Source organism: Sparus aurata, chromosome 17, assembly GCF_900880675.1.
Source record: "Sparus aurata chromosome 17, fSpaAur1.1, whole genome shotgun sequence".
In the NCBI taxonomy this organism is placed as follows: Eukaryota; Metazoa; Chordata; class Actinopteri; order Spariformes; family Sparidae; genus Sparus; species Sparus aurata.
This window is the reverse complement of record NC_044203.1, coordinates 23,491,739-23,506,184: the sequence shown is the minus strand read 5'-3', so window position 1 is coordinate 23,506,184 and position 14,446 is coordinate 23,491,739. Positions and strand designations below refer to the sequence as shown.

At 43.9% G+C, this 14,446-nt stretch overlaps 1 protein-coding gene across 2 annotated transcripts; it reads right to left on the bottom strand.

Annotated features, from left to right (window-relative positions):
- Nucleotides 1–1,889: 1,889 nt before the first annotated feature.
- shisa7a (shisa family member 7a) lies at nt 1,890–13,639 on the bottom strand. 2 transcript variants are annotated; one of them, XM_030394016.1, is made up of 6 exons: nt 12,816–13,639; nt 8,152–10,539; nt 7,286–7,440; nt 6,779–6,844; nt 6,310–6,495; nt 1,890–6,135 (listed from the first exon to the last, which is right to left on the bottom strand). In XM_030394016.1, exons 2-6 carry the CDS (start codon nt 8,916–8,918, stop codon nt 5,207–5,209), a joined length of 2,103 nt encoding a protein of 700 aa, XP_030249876.1. In that variant the 5' UTR covers nt 8,919–10,539; nt 12,816–13,639; the 3' UTR covers nt 1,890–5,206. The 2 variants fall into 2 exon arrangements, with proteins under 2 accessions (XP_030249876.1, XP_030249877.1); XM_030394017.1 differs by lacking the exon at nt 12,816–13,639 and adding an exon at nt 11,954–12,564.
- Nucleotides 13,640–14,446: the final 807 nt, after the last annotated feature.

Below are 14,446 nucleotides of genomic sequence, written 5' to 3'. Positions count from 1 at the left end.
ATTGGGTTTTGATTGACTTATCTGATATATGATGCATTACTATGAATGGTGACAGGTTTTGAGCAGTTTAGGCAGCTTATTCATCCATGGTAATATCAAAGAATAACCAGATATTATTGCTCTGCTGTTTTTCATGAGGGCTGAATTATGAAATATTGAGTGAAGGCCTAATGCAGGTTTTGCCTGAGAGCTGAGCAGCCACTGAACCTCCTGGTGGTGAAATGTGCAAATTACAATGATTGTAGTGCATCAGCGGCGGCCGCTGCCTGATTCAAACATAATCATTTCTTTGTTCCCTTTGTGTTCCTCCTGTAAAAATTATATCTGTATCAGTACAATGCCACAGTCAGCTCTTTCATTTAAGCCCTCATACGTCTCAATGCAATAAATGTATTCACAGGAGGTTTTAAATATGAGCTCCATAGCCCTCACCCCCCTCTAAGGATCCAGCAGGTACAGTATGAAATAACTCTGCGCTAGAGCTGTGAATTATATGAAGACAATTTCACCTTTTCATTTCATTTAAAAGCAGTGTCGTCCACTCCCACCGGCACCGTAAAGCCTTACTGTGGCTTATACAATATCTCACATCCCGCGGTGGTGGGATTTTATCGCAGACCTGCTCTGTGTGCTCACTAACCTACTGAAGACTAAAAGGCTTTTTGTTATTATAGAGCTGTTCCGGTTTGACCCCCCACAATTAATTTTGTCTTGTGGTTATTTTTAGAATCTCAATTTCATAACATATTGCTTCTGACCAAGCCAGTGGTCTTAAAACTGTGTGTGGCTGGTTGCAAAACCATATGTCAAGCATATGTCTGAAGTCACTTAGAGATTTTGCAAAAATATTCCCCACACCTCAGCCTGTGTATGAGCTAATTTCTGCCATAAGACGTTTGTGTAACCAGGCTGTAAGTGCAATTTTGAGTCACTATAAAACTACTTCATACTTCTACTACAATCACTCTTCTACAGTTCAAAGCAGAATATTGCACATTTACATTTACTAGACCAATAATGTACTAGTTATTTCAGTGTTTGTGGGTATTGCACCCTGCAAAATGCAGAGGAACAATTTTCCCTCAGGAAGTTAGAAGTGTAATCAAAACACAGTTGTAGGGCATACGCACTTTACATTGTCTGATCATTTAATTTTATTATTTTATACATCAGCCTGTCGGGTTGCTAAACCAAAAGTAGATCTGGATTTGAGGATATGTTCCATGCGTATGACTGCTCAATGTGCTTTTATGAATATGTGCCATGTGTGTGTCGTGTGTCTAATTTGTGTTTCACTTCTTGTTGCCTGCAAAATGAATTTCAGTGTATATGACAATAAAGTTGTATCCTATCCTATCCTATCATTGTAAGATGTATGGTGCTTTAATGATTTTCCTCTTTAAGACAAGAGGGAAAACATTATGTTAAGAATATGTTATAAACGTGTTAAAAGCATATATAAATATCATTGAATGACTAAAAACGTGCAAAAATAATGTGCCAGAGAAGATGTGAGTGCAGATGTTGTCATACAGGATTCATTCGAAGTCCATTAAAAAAAGAAATACAATGAAAACTAAGCTTGATAAAAGAAACGTTTTCATTGTAAGTCATAATTATGACACAAAAAGGTCAACATTTAGAGCTGAAGGTGACTTTTTATCTCAACTTGCTTTGACTTTTTGTCTCCCAATTTGGATAATGGAAATATATATAGATACATTTCTTATTAAGGCTACATTTTCATCATTTTTTCTCTTTTACTGGCGGAAATGGGCTTCCATAGAATTCATTGGTCCCAGGTAGAAGAACTACAGATTACATAGATTAGAACTCAAGTAAAACATAATGATTAAAGAAACCTCACACTCTATAATGAAACACAAAACTTTGTTTTTTCCACCAACTTTATTATACAAATTCTTGGTAAGTCACTGTCGTATCCAAGGGGATTAATGCATTGAATAATAACAAAAGGGTTGTATTTTGAAATTTATAGGCATGAAAATAATCCATGAATTTGATTATCGGACAAGGTTCCTTGTCCTTACAATTTACTGTTAGTGATGCTTCACATTTCAGGTGGCCATTAATCATCCTCTCTCTAAATGAATTCATAATGGTAAAAACACACACCATATTCATTCATTTCTTTCTGATCACAAGCCTGTTTTTTTTTTTTTTTTAGCTTACTTGTCTATGTATTAGATCTCAGTTGTGAAAAAGAAATAACCCCGGTAGTTTTGTAGGAGGCTATGACAATAGAAAGACAACAAAATGTTATGAGTTTGGCACTGTACAATTCATTAAATACTAACACATAATTTGTTGAATCCTCAAATTAATGCCGAAGAGATCACTCAAAATATTCTGATTGTACTAGCTATACAAAATACAATACTTGCACAAATTAGATTAACCATTTATAAAAGGGTGATGATGAGTTTCGATGGATATGGCTTGTGAGATATTACAGACTTTGCTACAGACCTTTTGTGGCTCTATTAAAAAAATCTAATACTACTGTATGTCGTCTGTCCTAGTTCCCTGAAAAAGACACTGCACTCGAAGCATTCAGGTTTTCCATTAGACCTCCATCTTCTCTCCAACCTGTGTAATAAACATTCATCCGAACACACATACATTATGGCATCGTGGGTTTAGAGTGTACAACCCAGTATAAGGTATTGGGTCAGGCTGCTGCAGTGGAGACCGTCTCCGGTCTTAATAACTTCCGGCCCGTCCCAAAACACGTCTGTCCCTCACCACTGTCGTCTACACATACGTTTAGAAGGCTGCAGATTTTTTCAATAGATGTTTTTTTTGTACCCGAGTGGAAACCTAAGTCATCACTTGAGATCAAGAATAAGGCCGATGTCTAGGCACAGTACATACAGCTGGAAAGTTGGCCATATAAGCGTCGATGACCCTGTAAATCCAGGCATACTGTAAATGCCTCTCAATGAAATGGAGCCGGCATGCATCAAGAGTCAGAATGTTTTTAAAAACTTGAATTTATGACCAGATGTATGAAAAACCAACTAGTCATGAGAATGCTAGTTATCTAAAAACAATAAACACTTAAATCCCACCAAGTAAAAGAACATCACATCATAAGATAATTGTTAATAATAACCATAACAGTTATAATAATTATTAATAATAACACTCCATCATATTCATAACAACTACATGTAGCACTGTGTATAGGAAGATTGTCCGAATGAAATCTGTGTTTCTGTTGATCACCGTTTCATCTCTGTGTCCTGTCACAACTGAACAAAAGGAACAAGCTCCCTCTGTGATCTTCACAATCATCTCCGATTTCTCCCGATTCAAAAAAATAACTAAGTGAAACAACCCTCGCTCGTTACAATACCTTCCGTTGATCAGTCACACTTTCAGCTGTGCTCGTACAGAATGTAAACCTCGAGGACGTGATACAAAGTAAGTTTGTATCTGGTGCAAATATCGGGGGGGTAGATTTGTGCAAAGTTTTTTGTCTCTGTGTTTCTCTTTGAACTGTGCTTAAATTGCTCTTGTTTTTTATACACATTAATACTTAATACATCATGACAATATCAACACAAAATCAAGAGAAAGAGATAGCATTTTATATGGACCACAGATATCACATACTACAGTATATAGGATAGGATAGCCCTTAGTATTGATAAGCGTTGTTATTGATGAAGATTTTTTTTCTCTTTTCTGTTTTTTTGTTGTTGTTTTTTGTAACTCATACTGGCTGAAGTGCGATATGATACAGCAAGGTCTTCGTCTTGAGGATGGGCAGGGCTTCCTAACCCTCGGAGTCTCTTACGGCATTCGGAGCCATGCAGGAGGGGGCCTCAAGTGGCCCTCTTCTCCTGACTCAGAGGTTTTTTCGGCTTTCTCCGAAGCGAATCCTTTGACAGAACAAAATATCACTGACTTGTATAATTTGTCACCTGGTGAGAATAAGAAAACGGTGATTGTCAGACCAGCTTCCTCTGTGGTATTTTCTTTGTATCTCCATAAATGGCTTTTGAAGGACAGTTGTGTAAGTGCAACCTCTGCGTCACGCTCTATTCATTTGTGCTCTGTAGAAAAACCTTTGCTCTTTCGTGCACAACCTACATTAAAGCAGGTTGCCTTCCTATTGGTAAACTGAACACATACGTCTGTTCTGTTACCTCCTGACTCATTTATGTTAAGATGTTTTTGTAATAACGTGACAGATGGCTCTAGATTATTTGGTAGCCCGTTGTTTTTACAGTTAGGTCCTGATCTATGAATGGAAACATTAGAGAAAACTAACCCATAATCTAACATCGGTGTACACTCGTGCGGTGTAACAGTGATCAGAGTCTGAGTTCCTCTGGGGATTTGATCTAAGGTCACATGGAAATCTAGGCAACCCAGGCGTCTGATTGGTAATGTGGGTACGTCCGTTGTTTAAATCGGGCGCGAAGTCCTGCCAACAGTGTCAGGCTGCTGTTGTCCCAGTCAGAAGCAGCCCCCACCGCGGCGTCCACTCATTTACATACTGTAGGAAGCGAATGAAATCAGTTCTGTCTCCCTGTGTGAGGATGAGGTTGTGTTCAGCTGAGCATCACATCTCCAAAGAAAACCCTCAGCAGGCTCACAGACTCATCTGGTCCTTTCACCCATGAGATCCTGTTTAATAAATCATTGTCGGTGAGGGCTGACGGTCCAGCAGGTGGTTGGCTCAGTTCTCTATTAAATTCTGTGATACAATATTCCACATGGTCCCCCGTTTGATTTTCTTTTTTTTCTCTCATTTAGTGTTCTCTCGTTCCCTATCTAATATGGCTCCTGAGTACTTTTTGAAAAACATATATAAAAACAAAATTATGAACAACACTTCTGTTGGTTTTGTTTCACCCTCCCAGTCAGTCTTTCTACAAGTAATGGCACCGCTGTATATGGCAATATGGCAACTTTTCTTACAAAATATGGCTGATGTAGGCTATCACATAATTGGAACAGATACTCCCCACTTAGATTTTTAATTAAGTAATCATATTTAAGCTATTTAATTACAAGATAACACTAATTTGAATAGCCTAAACAAGTTATACTGTTACTATACTGAATACTTCTAGTTTTATGTCTTAGTTTATCTAATAGTTAAATGCAGAAGGGTGATCTATTCCCAAACCTTAGATGAGGGGTAAACTCTACATTAGGCACAGACCTCACCTCACACCGTCACCTCATTTTTACTCCCTGTCCTGATCCCCTGACTCCCTCCTCCACTTCCTGATGACCCCCCGCCTCCCCCTCCTGGTATGAAATGTAGCTGCTCAATGGTGTTCTGCCTTTTCTGCGCAAAAGCCATCCTCCTGGCGCTGTGGCCCCCTAGTGTTCCCGTTCCCATGACAACTCCCTGTCCAGGCATCTCCCCTGCCCAGCCCATGCCCCCGCTCATGTGCCCCGTCATGGGTGTGTTCCTCTCCTGCTCTCGTCCGGACGTGGGGTGAGAGTTCATCTTGATCATGTGGTGTCGGTCGAGGGAGGGCGTGGCGCAGACGTTCTGCTGGGACTGAGCTTTCTGCTGGCGGGGCAGCGTGGGGACGATCCCTCCTGGTGTGTGGGCGTATGGATCCACGACCCCCATCCCGCCGGCCCCCATCCTCTCCTCCAGATGGTCCGGGGACATGAGAAGTCGTTCCTGTTGCCTCTCCTCACGCCTGTCTTGGGTCTTCCTGGTGAGGGTCTGCGTGTTGGAGTTCTTATTGGAGGCAGCCATGGCTTTGTAGTACTGGTGTTGCTGGTTCTTGGACAGCCTGGACAAGGTCCCTGTATTGCCAGGGACATCACCCATATTGAGCAGCTGGTCAGTTGACTTGACTTTCCTCGCAGGCTTGGAGAGAGTGTCGTAATTGGGATTGTACTGTGGCTCAGGGGGATCCAGAGGGTAAGGATTGGGTGTAGGTGAAGCAGGCATGCCAGAGGGTGGCGGTGGGATCCAGGGACGGGCTGCATGCCTCGGGAGGGTTCCTCTTCCACTGAGGGTGTAGTCTCCACCCCAGTGGAGGTGATGCTGGGAGGACTGGAGGGCCGGCTGGGCTGTGTGAGGCCGGCGCTTGGTGGTGCAGTAACCAGACGAGTACTCATCAAGACCTTTTTCTGGAAGCCAAACAGAATTTCTCTGAATTGTTTATCACAACAGTAAATAGCCTCAGTACATTATGACGCATCCTGCACGTTATGCCATAGTGTCAAGAGTGTCACCATGCATCAGCACAGTCAGAGGAGCGAGGGGCAGACAGACTGTCCTCATTTCAAAATGAAGGTACTCACCGAGGCGTTTGAGCGAGGAGTATCTGTTGAGCTCCGGCTTGGTGGCACTCTCATAGGAGGGCGGCAGCTGAGCCAGGTTGTGCAGGGAGTGGTGGAAGGAAGGCTGGGATTTGGTGTTGTTGTGTTTACTGGAAAGCAGGGTTCCTCCAGCTGCCAGCTGAGCATTGTTCATCCGAGGGGTGCGCTCTACAGAGACCACAGGGAGAAAACGACTGTGTGTTAAATGAGATTTGCTCCTCTGGATATTGCGCGCTGCATGCAGCGGTGTGTGAATCTGCCAGCATTCACTGGAACACACAGACTTTAACTTCCTTTCAACACCAACACAAGCAACCGCAGCTCTGATAATCATCATTATTGTTGCAATGAATGAGGCTACTTTTGAGCTTAAAACTGAACGAAGTAAATGAAGCATTGTAGTGATTACATGTAATTTACATAGGAGGCCGGCTCTCACCAGCTGCCTTACCAATAGTTGCAGTGTGTTTGGGGCTGGTGCCCGACGAGTGGATGAAATTGTGCTGCAGATTGCCCACTGCAAGACAAAAGAAGACAAGGTAATCAGCTCAAAATGGATGTCAGACATGGATGCCAGCATAAAAAGACTGTGGTAGCAATAGACATTTATGTATCTGCATCACATCAGTTCACAGGCACCGAGCTTCTCAGCATCATCATGTAAAACACACATATTTTAAAAGCACTAAACTCCAGATTCCTGTACATTTATGTCTGACTGTGTATTATCACACAAAATTAAAGATTTAAGATTTCTCACACCACCACTGTGGGTTCTTGTTTCCATAATGACTACAAAGATATCTCGTTGGTGAGGCGAAGAAATAAAAACCTGCATTCACATCAAGACGTGACTAATACAACGCGCCTCAGCTTACAGAGGGCGCAATTACAAAAGCTCTGATTGTGCCTCTGATTGTGCTATTCATCAGTGCAGTAAAAAGCCCTACACCCTCACATCTGTTGTCCTTGCTGGGCAGTCCTGGGGCATAAAGATTTTTTGGAGGTCTCCCCAGTGTCCCCGTTCCGTCCCCTACAGTCAGAGCCACGCTGTTGTTCCTCTCGTCCTGCTGGACTGGGCTCGACTGGTGCCGCAACATGTCAACCAGGGCTCTAATGATATTATGAAGGAAAAAATACCGAATAAACTTTAAAATTACATGAATAAAACATGAAGTAATGCTTATTAGTCTATGTTTTAAGGTCTGGCACTTGATTGTTTATATTTGGCATAAATAATGTGATTTTGTTACATCGCTGTATTTGATTCGTAACAGATCAACCATATTCAGTGAGGAAGAAGGATTGATGTGATGCAATTTATCAAGCATCCATCTTATATTTTGACAGAAATATACTATATTCAAACTGTTTAGGAATCTGCCAAAGCCTTCTTTTCAACCACTTGCCAATTGTTTGCATACACATTTGTGAATGAAAATTAAAAAGACAATACATTATCAACCATGTGCATCCTTTAAAGGATCAACCATCGCTCAGTGTCTATAAACGTCATCCTCCACGACTGGAGCGCAAGATAGTAGAATGTGACTTGTACAAAAATTGAAATGTAAATCTTTACTGCCAGGATTACGGGCCATATATGAGCTAAAGAGCCCGGGGGAATCCAAACAACCATGAATTCTGCAGCAGCCACTTGATGAAGATCAAATATGTTTCAGCTGATGACTAACAACAGTATTCTGAGCCCAGAATGATAAATCTGGGCCATTTATAGAGTCCTGAAAACCTGATTTCATACATACAGTAATGGAGTAAAATCCAGCTGTGAGAAAAAAAAGAAAAGTAAAGTCAAAGTCTCACCTGGGCATGTTGAGGTCCCTTTGGTTGGCTTCCTGTTGCACCTTGTTGAAGACCACCTTGATGCCCACAGCGACAGCCACCATGAACACAATCACACCTCCGATGACAAAGCCTGTGTTGTGGCTCTGCTGCTTCAGCGGATCGAACTCTGTGTCAGGACTTAAATCCTCTGGTAACAATATAGAGTCTGTCTGTGGCTTGGCCCAGTCTGGAGAGTCATAGTTTTTACAGCTGTCTTGATCCAGTTGCCGGCTTCGCTCAGGGCAGCAGAAGCGGTAGTGGCACGTTCCACAGCAAAAGACGAAGGTGTCCTTGGAGCAGTTGAAAGCGCTGTCAAAGTGTCCCATTACGTCATAATAACCCCGACATACATCCATCCATATATCCATCATGCGGGGTCGAATGGGCGCCACCTGGGCAGCACCTAGGGGAGGTGCAAGGGCCTCAGATGAGGTCACATTCTTGGGGAACATGACCTGGGGAAGGGCTCTCGGAGGCATCTCTAGAACTCCCTCTGAGGTTTCTGGAAGTTTTGGGGGGGGTTTGGTCCTGCTTTGGAGAGCAGCTGGCCTGACATTGGCCTGCATGGTGAGGAGCAGGAGAGATGTGCCGGGGGCAGTCTTGGGCTCCTCGGTGATCGGTCTCCCTGAGCGGTCTAAGTGCTGAGGAGGGGGCGAAGGAGAGGTCTCCACGACAGTGGTAAGTGGGGCAGTAAGGAGGGAGAGCAGGGAGACAGCGAGGACTCTGAGATTGGTGGTGGGCGTCATTTTTACATGACTAAGAGATCTATTTTCTGTTGTTGAGTCAATGCAGTTGCACTATGTATCCGCTTTTGCAGTTTAACCCACTAAAACGGCATGTGAAATATTCAAGTAGCATGTACAACCTACTGGATATTGATGATGTATCAGTAGTTTCATTCAGTAATGCAGGATGATGAAATCTGAAGCCTGTTTTTGTGTCTTGTAATAATAGAAAAGGTCAGGAACAATAAATATGAAAAGGACTAACACTATCAAGATGACTTGGTAGGTTTCAATAATTGTCGATAATGTTGTTCAAATGGTTTTAATTTGCTGCTAGAAAGGAGTTCTGCATTTGTAATGACTTCATCTTTTGCCCTCCGAAAACACCTCTCCAGTCTAGAACACTAAAATGGTTGCATCTTTGTAAAAAGAAAAAACTGAGAAGGACAACCTTCATTTTTTTAGTCCTCAGTGCCTTGTTCTAACTTGTCCCACGGAATAAAAGGACAAATCTGACATGCTGCTGGGGGGAATAGTTTTCTTGTAACCACTTGTAAAAATGAGTAACAAGTTAGTTTTAATAAAATATGGCAGTCCTGTACATTCCTGTGCTGATCATGGCACTTGAACAGTGGCGTATGGCCTGGTGTGTTGTCAAATGTAAACACTTGTATCCGTTTTGTTCATTCCTGGCACGACATACATTCAGGATTGGCACTTATTTAAGCTGCAAGCGATTCTTTTCTGAAAAAAACGTATGAAATTTATAATTCATTTCTTGTATTTGGTGTTTTCTGGCATTGTAAACAATCACGGTTGACTGCTGTCCGTTAATGATGCCTAGTCTCTATGGAGCATCTCTGCACGTTAACGTGTTCTAAGTTAATCTATAGATGCACCACGCACTTTGTCTCAATCTCCGCTATGGTTGGATTAATGTGCATCAGTACTTGCCTGGCACGGACTGTTACTGTGATTGGGCCGGGGGGGTGATAATGAGGGAGGCTCAGCTTAGGTGCTAGAAGACTGTAACAGCTGAATATTAGGAGTAAGCATAAAGCGAGGAAGCGGCTCCCAGCCTGTAAAAACACATCTCAAAAAAACGAAGCAAACGTCACAGATTTTTTAAAAGCTTTTTGCATTCAGGCCGTGTCATTCAACTGTACCACTAATGAGACATGAACTGAATGGCGCACTGCTTCTCCATGTGACATGTCTCTCTCTCTCTCTCTCTCTCTCTCTCTCTCTCTTTCTCTCTCTGTCTCTCTCTCTCCCTCTCTCTCTCTCTGTCGAAGTGAAATTATTCCTGATCTGTCTCCGAGGTTCAAAGAATATCACTTTTGTGGAGAAATATGTAAATGTGTGAAGTTATTGTGTTGGAGGTGTTGGCAATAATAGACAGAAGCAGATCTGTCTCCCACAGAAATTATAATTATATGTAATTATCAAAAACGTCCCTATCTGTGGCAGAGCATGTAGGCAAAGATGGGGGGGGGGGGGGGATGGAGCACTGAAATCAACGAGGGGCTCCGCTTGTTTCGGTTACATGCTCCTCTGACCTCCTGACCTCTGCTTGATTTTTTCAGAATTCTCTTCAGGTTCGCGTGCCGGCAAACCTCGGGACAGGTCAGCCGAGCGTCCGCTGCAACACAAACGAGAGGCATGGTTAAGAGAAAGCTCTCCTCCTCACTTTTTGACACACATTCTCGCCTGCACGCAAAAAAACACACAGTCGCTGTCATTAATTTGCACTGCAAGTGTGTGTGTCTGTGTGTGTGTAAGACCCCCAAAAGTACACGTGAAGAAAAAGTAGCTTTTCTATTCTACTTTTGTTTTTTCAAAATGACCAGAAACAGAGGCCCCCTCTTCGATAGTGGAGAAATGTAGTGCCCTGTTGGAAATATTGACGTGTGTGTGTGTGTGTGTGTGTGTGTGTGTGTGTGTGTGTGTGTGTGTGTGTGTGTGTTGGTGTGCCCGCTTGGTTGCAGGAGGAACACGCTCCTGAAAAGACGGAGAAGAGAGAGAGAAAGGGATAAATGCAGGGTAGGGATTTAAATGAGCAAAGAGATTGTGGCGAGCGGGAAGAGCCAGAGGTATAGATGCAGAGACGACCGTGAGTGGGAGGGCGGTGTGTGTGGGTGGCACAGAATCAAGTACATTTCTCCCAGCACTTACCAATACAACACAGCGCATCACACAAACAGATCTGCAAATACAGTCAATGCCACACACACAAGAGGAGTGCTGATCGAGACTTGGAGATCAGCTGCTGTTAGAGGAGTTTAAAAGGTGGAAGGGGGTTTTTGTTTGGAACTGTGAAGGAGGCTTTTTTTGTGCATGTGAGGGGCAAAATTCTGTAAACCTCTTCATAGTCCTCCTCTCCTTTTATTCCCTTTTTGCTCCCCTCCTTCTCCTCTTTCTCCCTCGTTCTGCCTTTCTCTCTTTCTCAGATTCTGTGCGTGGGTTGAGGCAGCTAACTCTCTCAGAATAGCACTGCAGCTCTGTCTGTGTGTGAGTGAAAAGAGGCAGTGAAAGAGAAGGGAGGCAGAATCCAATCTACACCCATTAAACCAGACCAGATTTCAAAGTCACATCTGCCCCATCCCTTGCTTGACAACATGACACCAAAGCCTTCTACATTACCATATTTTCTCCAATTCACTTCATGACTCAGGGGGGCTCTCCCTGGCCAAAATATCCCAAACCACTCCCAGATAAAGCTGCAAAATGTGGCTTGAACATTTCAAATGAGTCTCCTGAAAGCATGAAGTCTCATATGACATCTTTCCAGAGGCAGCTGTTTTCCTGAAGGCATCTCTACATGGTGCTGCTGAAGCAATGCAGTAGAGAAGAGAGAGAGGGAGAGAGAGATAGAGAGAGAGAGAAAGAGGGGGAGGAGGATGGGAACCAAAGGGTGAAGGGCACACATTCAGAGCTGTGGAGCTGGATCCCTGAGGTCCACGGCCACTGGAGGGAGAACAAACCGTTTGCACGCATCCCTCGCTTGTCGCAAGCAATTGTGCCAAAGCAAAAACTGAACCAAACGGCGCCCTTACTTTGATCGCAGGATGCCGCTGACCAGCTGTGCAGAAGGCTGGGCATGCTGAACAACTGGTTGAAGGTTGAACAATTTCAACAGGTGTTTGTTGGAAATGAAACAAAATGGCTTCTTTCTTTTTTTTCTTTTTTTTTTTTTGTTCTGGAGAAAAAAAAGCTGGTGCAGAAAAAAAGCGCGCTGCGATGTGAATCAATGAGAGAGGGAAGAGAAATCCTTGACAGAAGTCATGTTTGATGCAAAAGACGCTTAATTAAAGCAGCGGAGCAGCTTTTCAGTCTCATCTGTCAAATAGTTGCTGCGCAATGACTCCGCATCAGCCGACTGATGTGGACACCGACTCTCCACACGCACACATCCATCCTTCATTAGGGTTAATAAGTTGCAACTTGCAATGAACAAGGCATGCGGGTTATGGACATGACTTGCATGTATCAATAGGCTAAAAAAGTGCGTGGGTGTATCCGTGCCGGTGCGTGTGCGCGTGTAGTCCGGCTGGATGTGTGTCTCAATTCCAACATGTTCTTAATGTCGCAGTGTGCTGCCAGTTATCCATAAAGTGTTTAAGTCATTAAAAAACAACATGTCTGCCCAGCGTGAAGCCTCTGTGTCTGTGTCTGTGTGTGCGTGTGTGTGCGTTTTCTGTTGCGCAGCCTTCATCCAAATGTTTTGTTTGACAGCCTCCCGCACAGCTGATGCCTCTAAACTCATTTTTTTCCCCGCACACACACACACACACACACACACACACACACACACACACACATATAGACGAACACAAACACAAACACAATGACGGTATGAAACCTGTAATTGAGTGAACGGTGTGGCGGCGGTGAAAGGTGCATAATGTCGTGTCTTACCTGTGCGTTGCTCTGGGGTTTGATGCTGGAGAGCGGCGCTGGGAGAGCCTGCGCACTGTTATCTCCGCGTCTCTCAGATGGCAGCCTGTTATTGTAGCGAGAGGACGATCAGGAACACGGTGAACTGTTGCCGCACTTTTTTTTTTTTGTTGTTTTCTAAATGTTGTTTCCTACGAGCACAGCAGATCTCGCTCGGTCTTCGTGCGTCTCCATCGGGCTGCTGTTAATCCATTTCTCACGGCGGGCAGAGAGGGAACACAAAAAAGAAAAAAAAACGCGAGCGGGAAAGTGTGAGAGAGGAGAGAGTCAGTGCCAGACGAGATGTTCTGAGATTTTTTTTTTTTTTTCTTCCTGATAACATGTGACAAGGCGATTCACCTATAGTACACTACACTGGAAAATTCCGTTTGTTGTGCGGCGCAAGTTCCAAGCGCAACTATCCCGGAGATGCGAGAAAGGAAAAAAAAATCAACCCCCCCCCTCCAATCTAACTTTTCTCCATCTAGAGCTGACAGAGGCTGGCTCCCTTCATAATTTTCCAAGAGAGATAGGTTACACCGCCTGGTTGCGACTGGCCTCACGGAGGTCCGCCGGTGGGGGAGCGCTGTGATTGGTCGCTCAGACTGGTGCTGATGAGACTCTCAACTCCGCGCTGACGGTCATTAGGCCGATTCAACTGGTGGCGTTCATCTTTATTCCCCTCCATTTCATCCCCCTCTCTAATTCAGTGACCCCGCTGGCCCACATTTGACAGAAACAATGACCTAATTCAGGGGTTCTCTCCTTAAGAAAGTCAAAATAAAAAAAAAAAATAAAAAAAAAAACGCAGAGAGAGGGGGACATCTAAACGTAGAGAAAATACAAATTTAAGCTGATTTAAATTCAGCGGAAGACCTCCGAGAGCCAAAGTGTGTGCGCGTGTGTGTGCGTGCGTGCGTGTTTTTCTTTCTTTCTTTGTGTGTGCGTGCGAGAGAGAGAGAAAAGAGAGACACGGTTGCCACAGCAACTGTGTCATTATGTTGGTGGCAATTATGAAAGCGATGAAAACGGGGAAGGGGAGAGGGCTGGCGCAAAAGCTTTAACACTGGAGCGTGAACGAAACTGTCAATTAGACCCAGATCTGCATTGGCAAATTCAAGACGTTTTTCTTTAAGTTGAGGACGAGCAGGGCCAGTCAGACGTGCAGGAAACGTAAAAGTGAGACGAAGTCACACACAGTTAAATGCTTCCTCACGATGCTCGCATCAACAGCACATGAATGAAACCGGATTTAGGTTTTTTTCTTTTTTTTTTCCTCAGCCGGTTTGAACAGAGGACTGTGCTGCATGAATCGGAGTGAGTGATCACACGTTGGAGCTCGGGGATGAATCATGAGTGAACACCAGTGCGCTGTATGTGGCACAGGGAAACAAGCGGGCTCTCCCTCTTACACCTGACCCACATCAGACCAGATCCACATGAATCAACCCGAGAACTGAAACAAACTGAGGATGCGTGGAGGTGAAATGCAGGTGGGGAAGGAGCTAAGCGCCTCCAAAGCGCGGCTTGGGCAAAGGTGTGAAGGGTTATGCGGAGCCCCAGGTGTCTGAGACGGGCCTGATAATTACCTGCATGGCAGGCTGCTATTTCTA

What these genes read in the sequence shown, in the direction of transcription:
- shisa7a (XM_030394016.1), bottom strand. Translation starts at nt 8,918, where the DNA reads ATGACGCCCACCACCAATCTCAGAGTCCTCGCTGTCTCCCTGCTCTCC. An exon ending in AGGGACCTCAACATGCCCAG is followed by an intron (nt 7,441 to 8,151) that starts GTGAGACTTTGA and finishes TAATATCATTAG; the next exon opens with AGCCCTGGTTGACATGTTGC. An exon ending in CAAACACACTGCAACTATTG is followed by an intron (nt 6,496 to 6,778) that starts GTAAGGCAGCTG and finishes TGGTCTCTGTAG; the next exon opens with AGCGCACCCCTCGGATGAAC.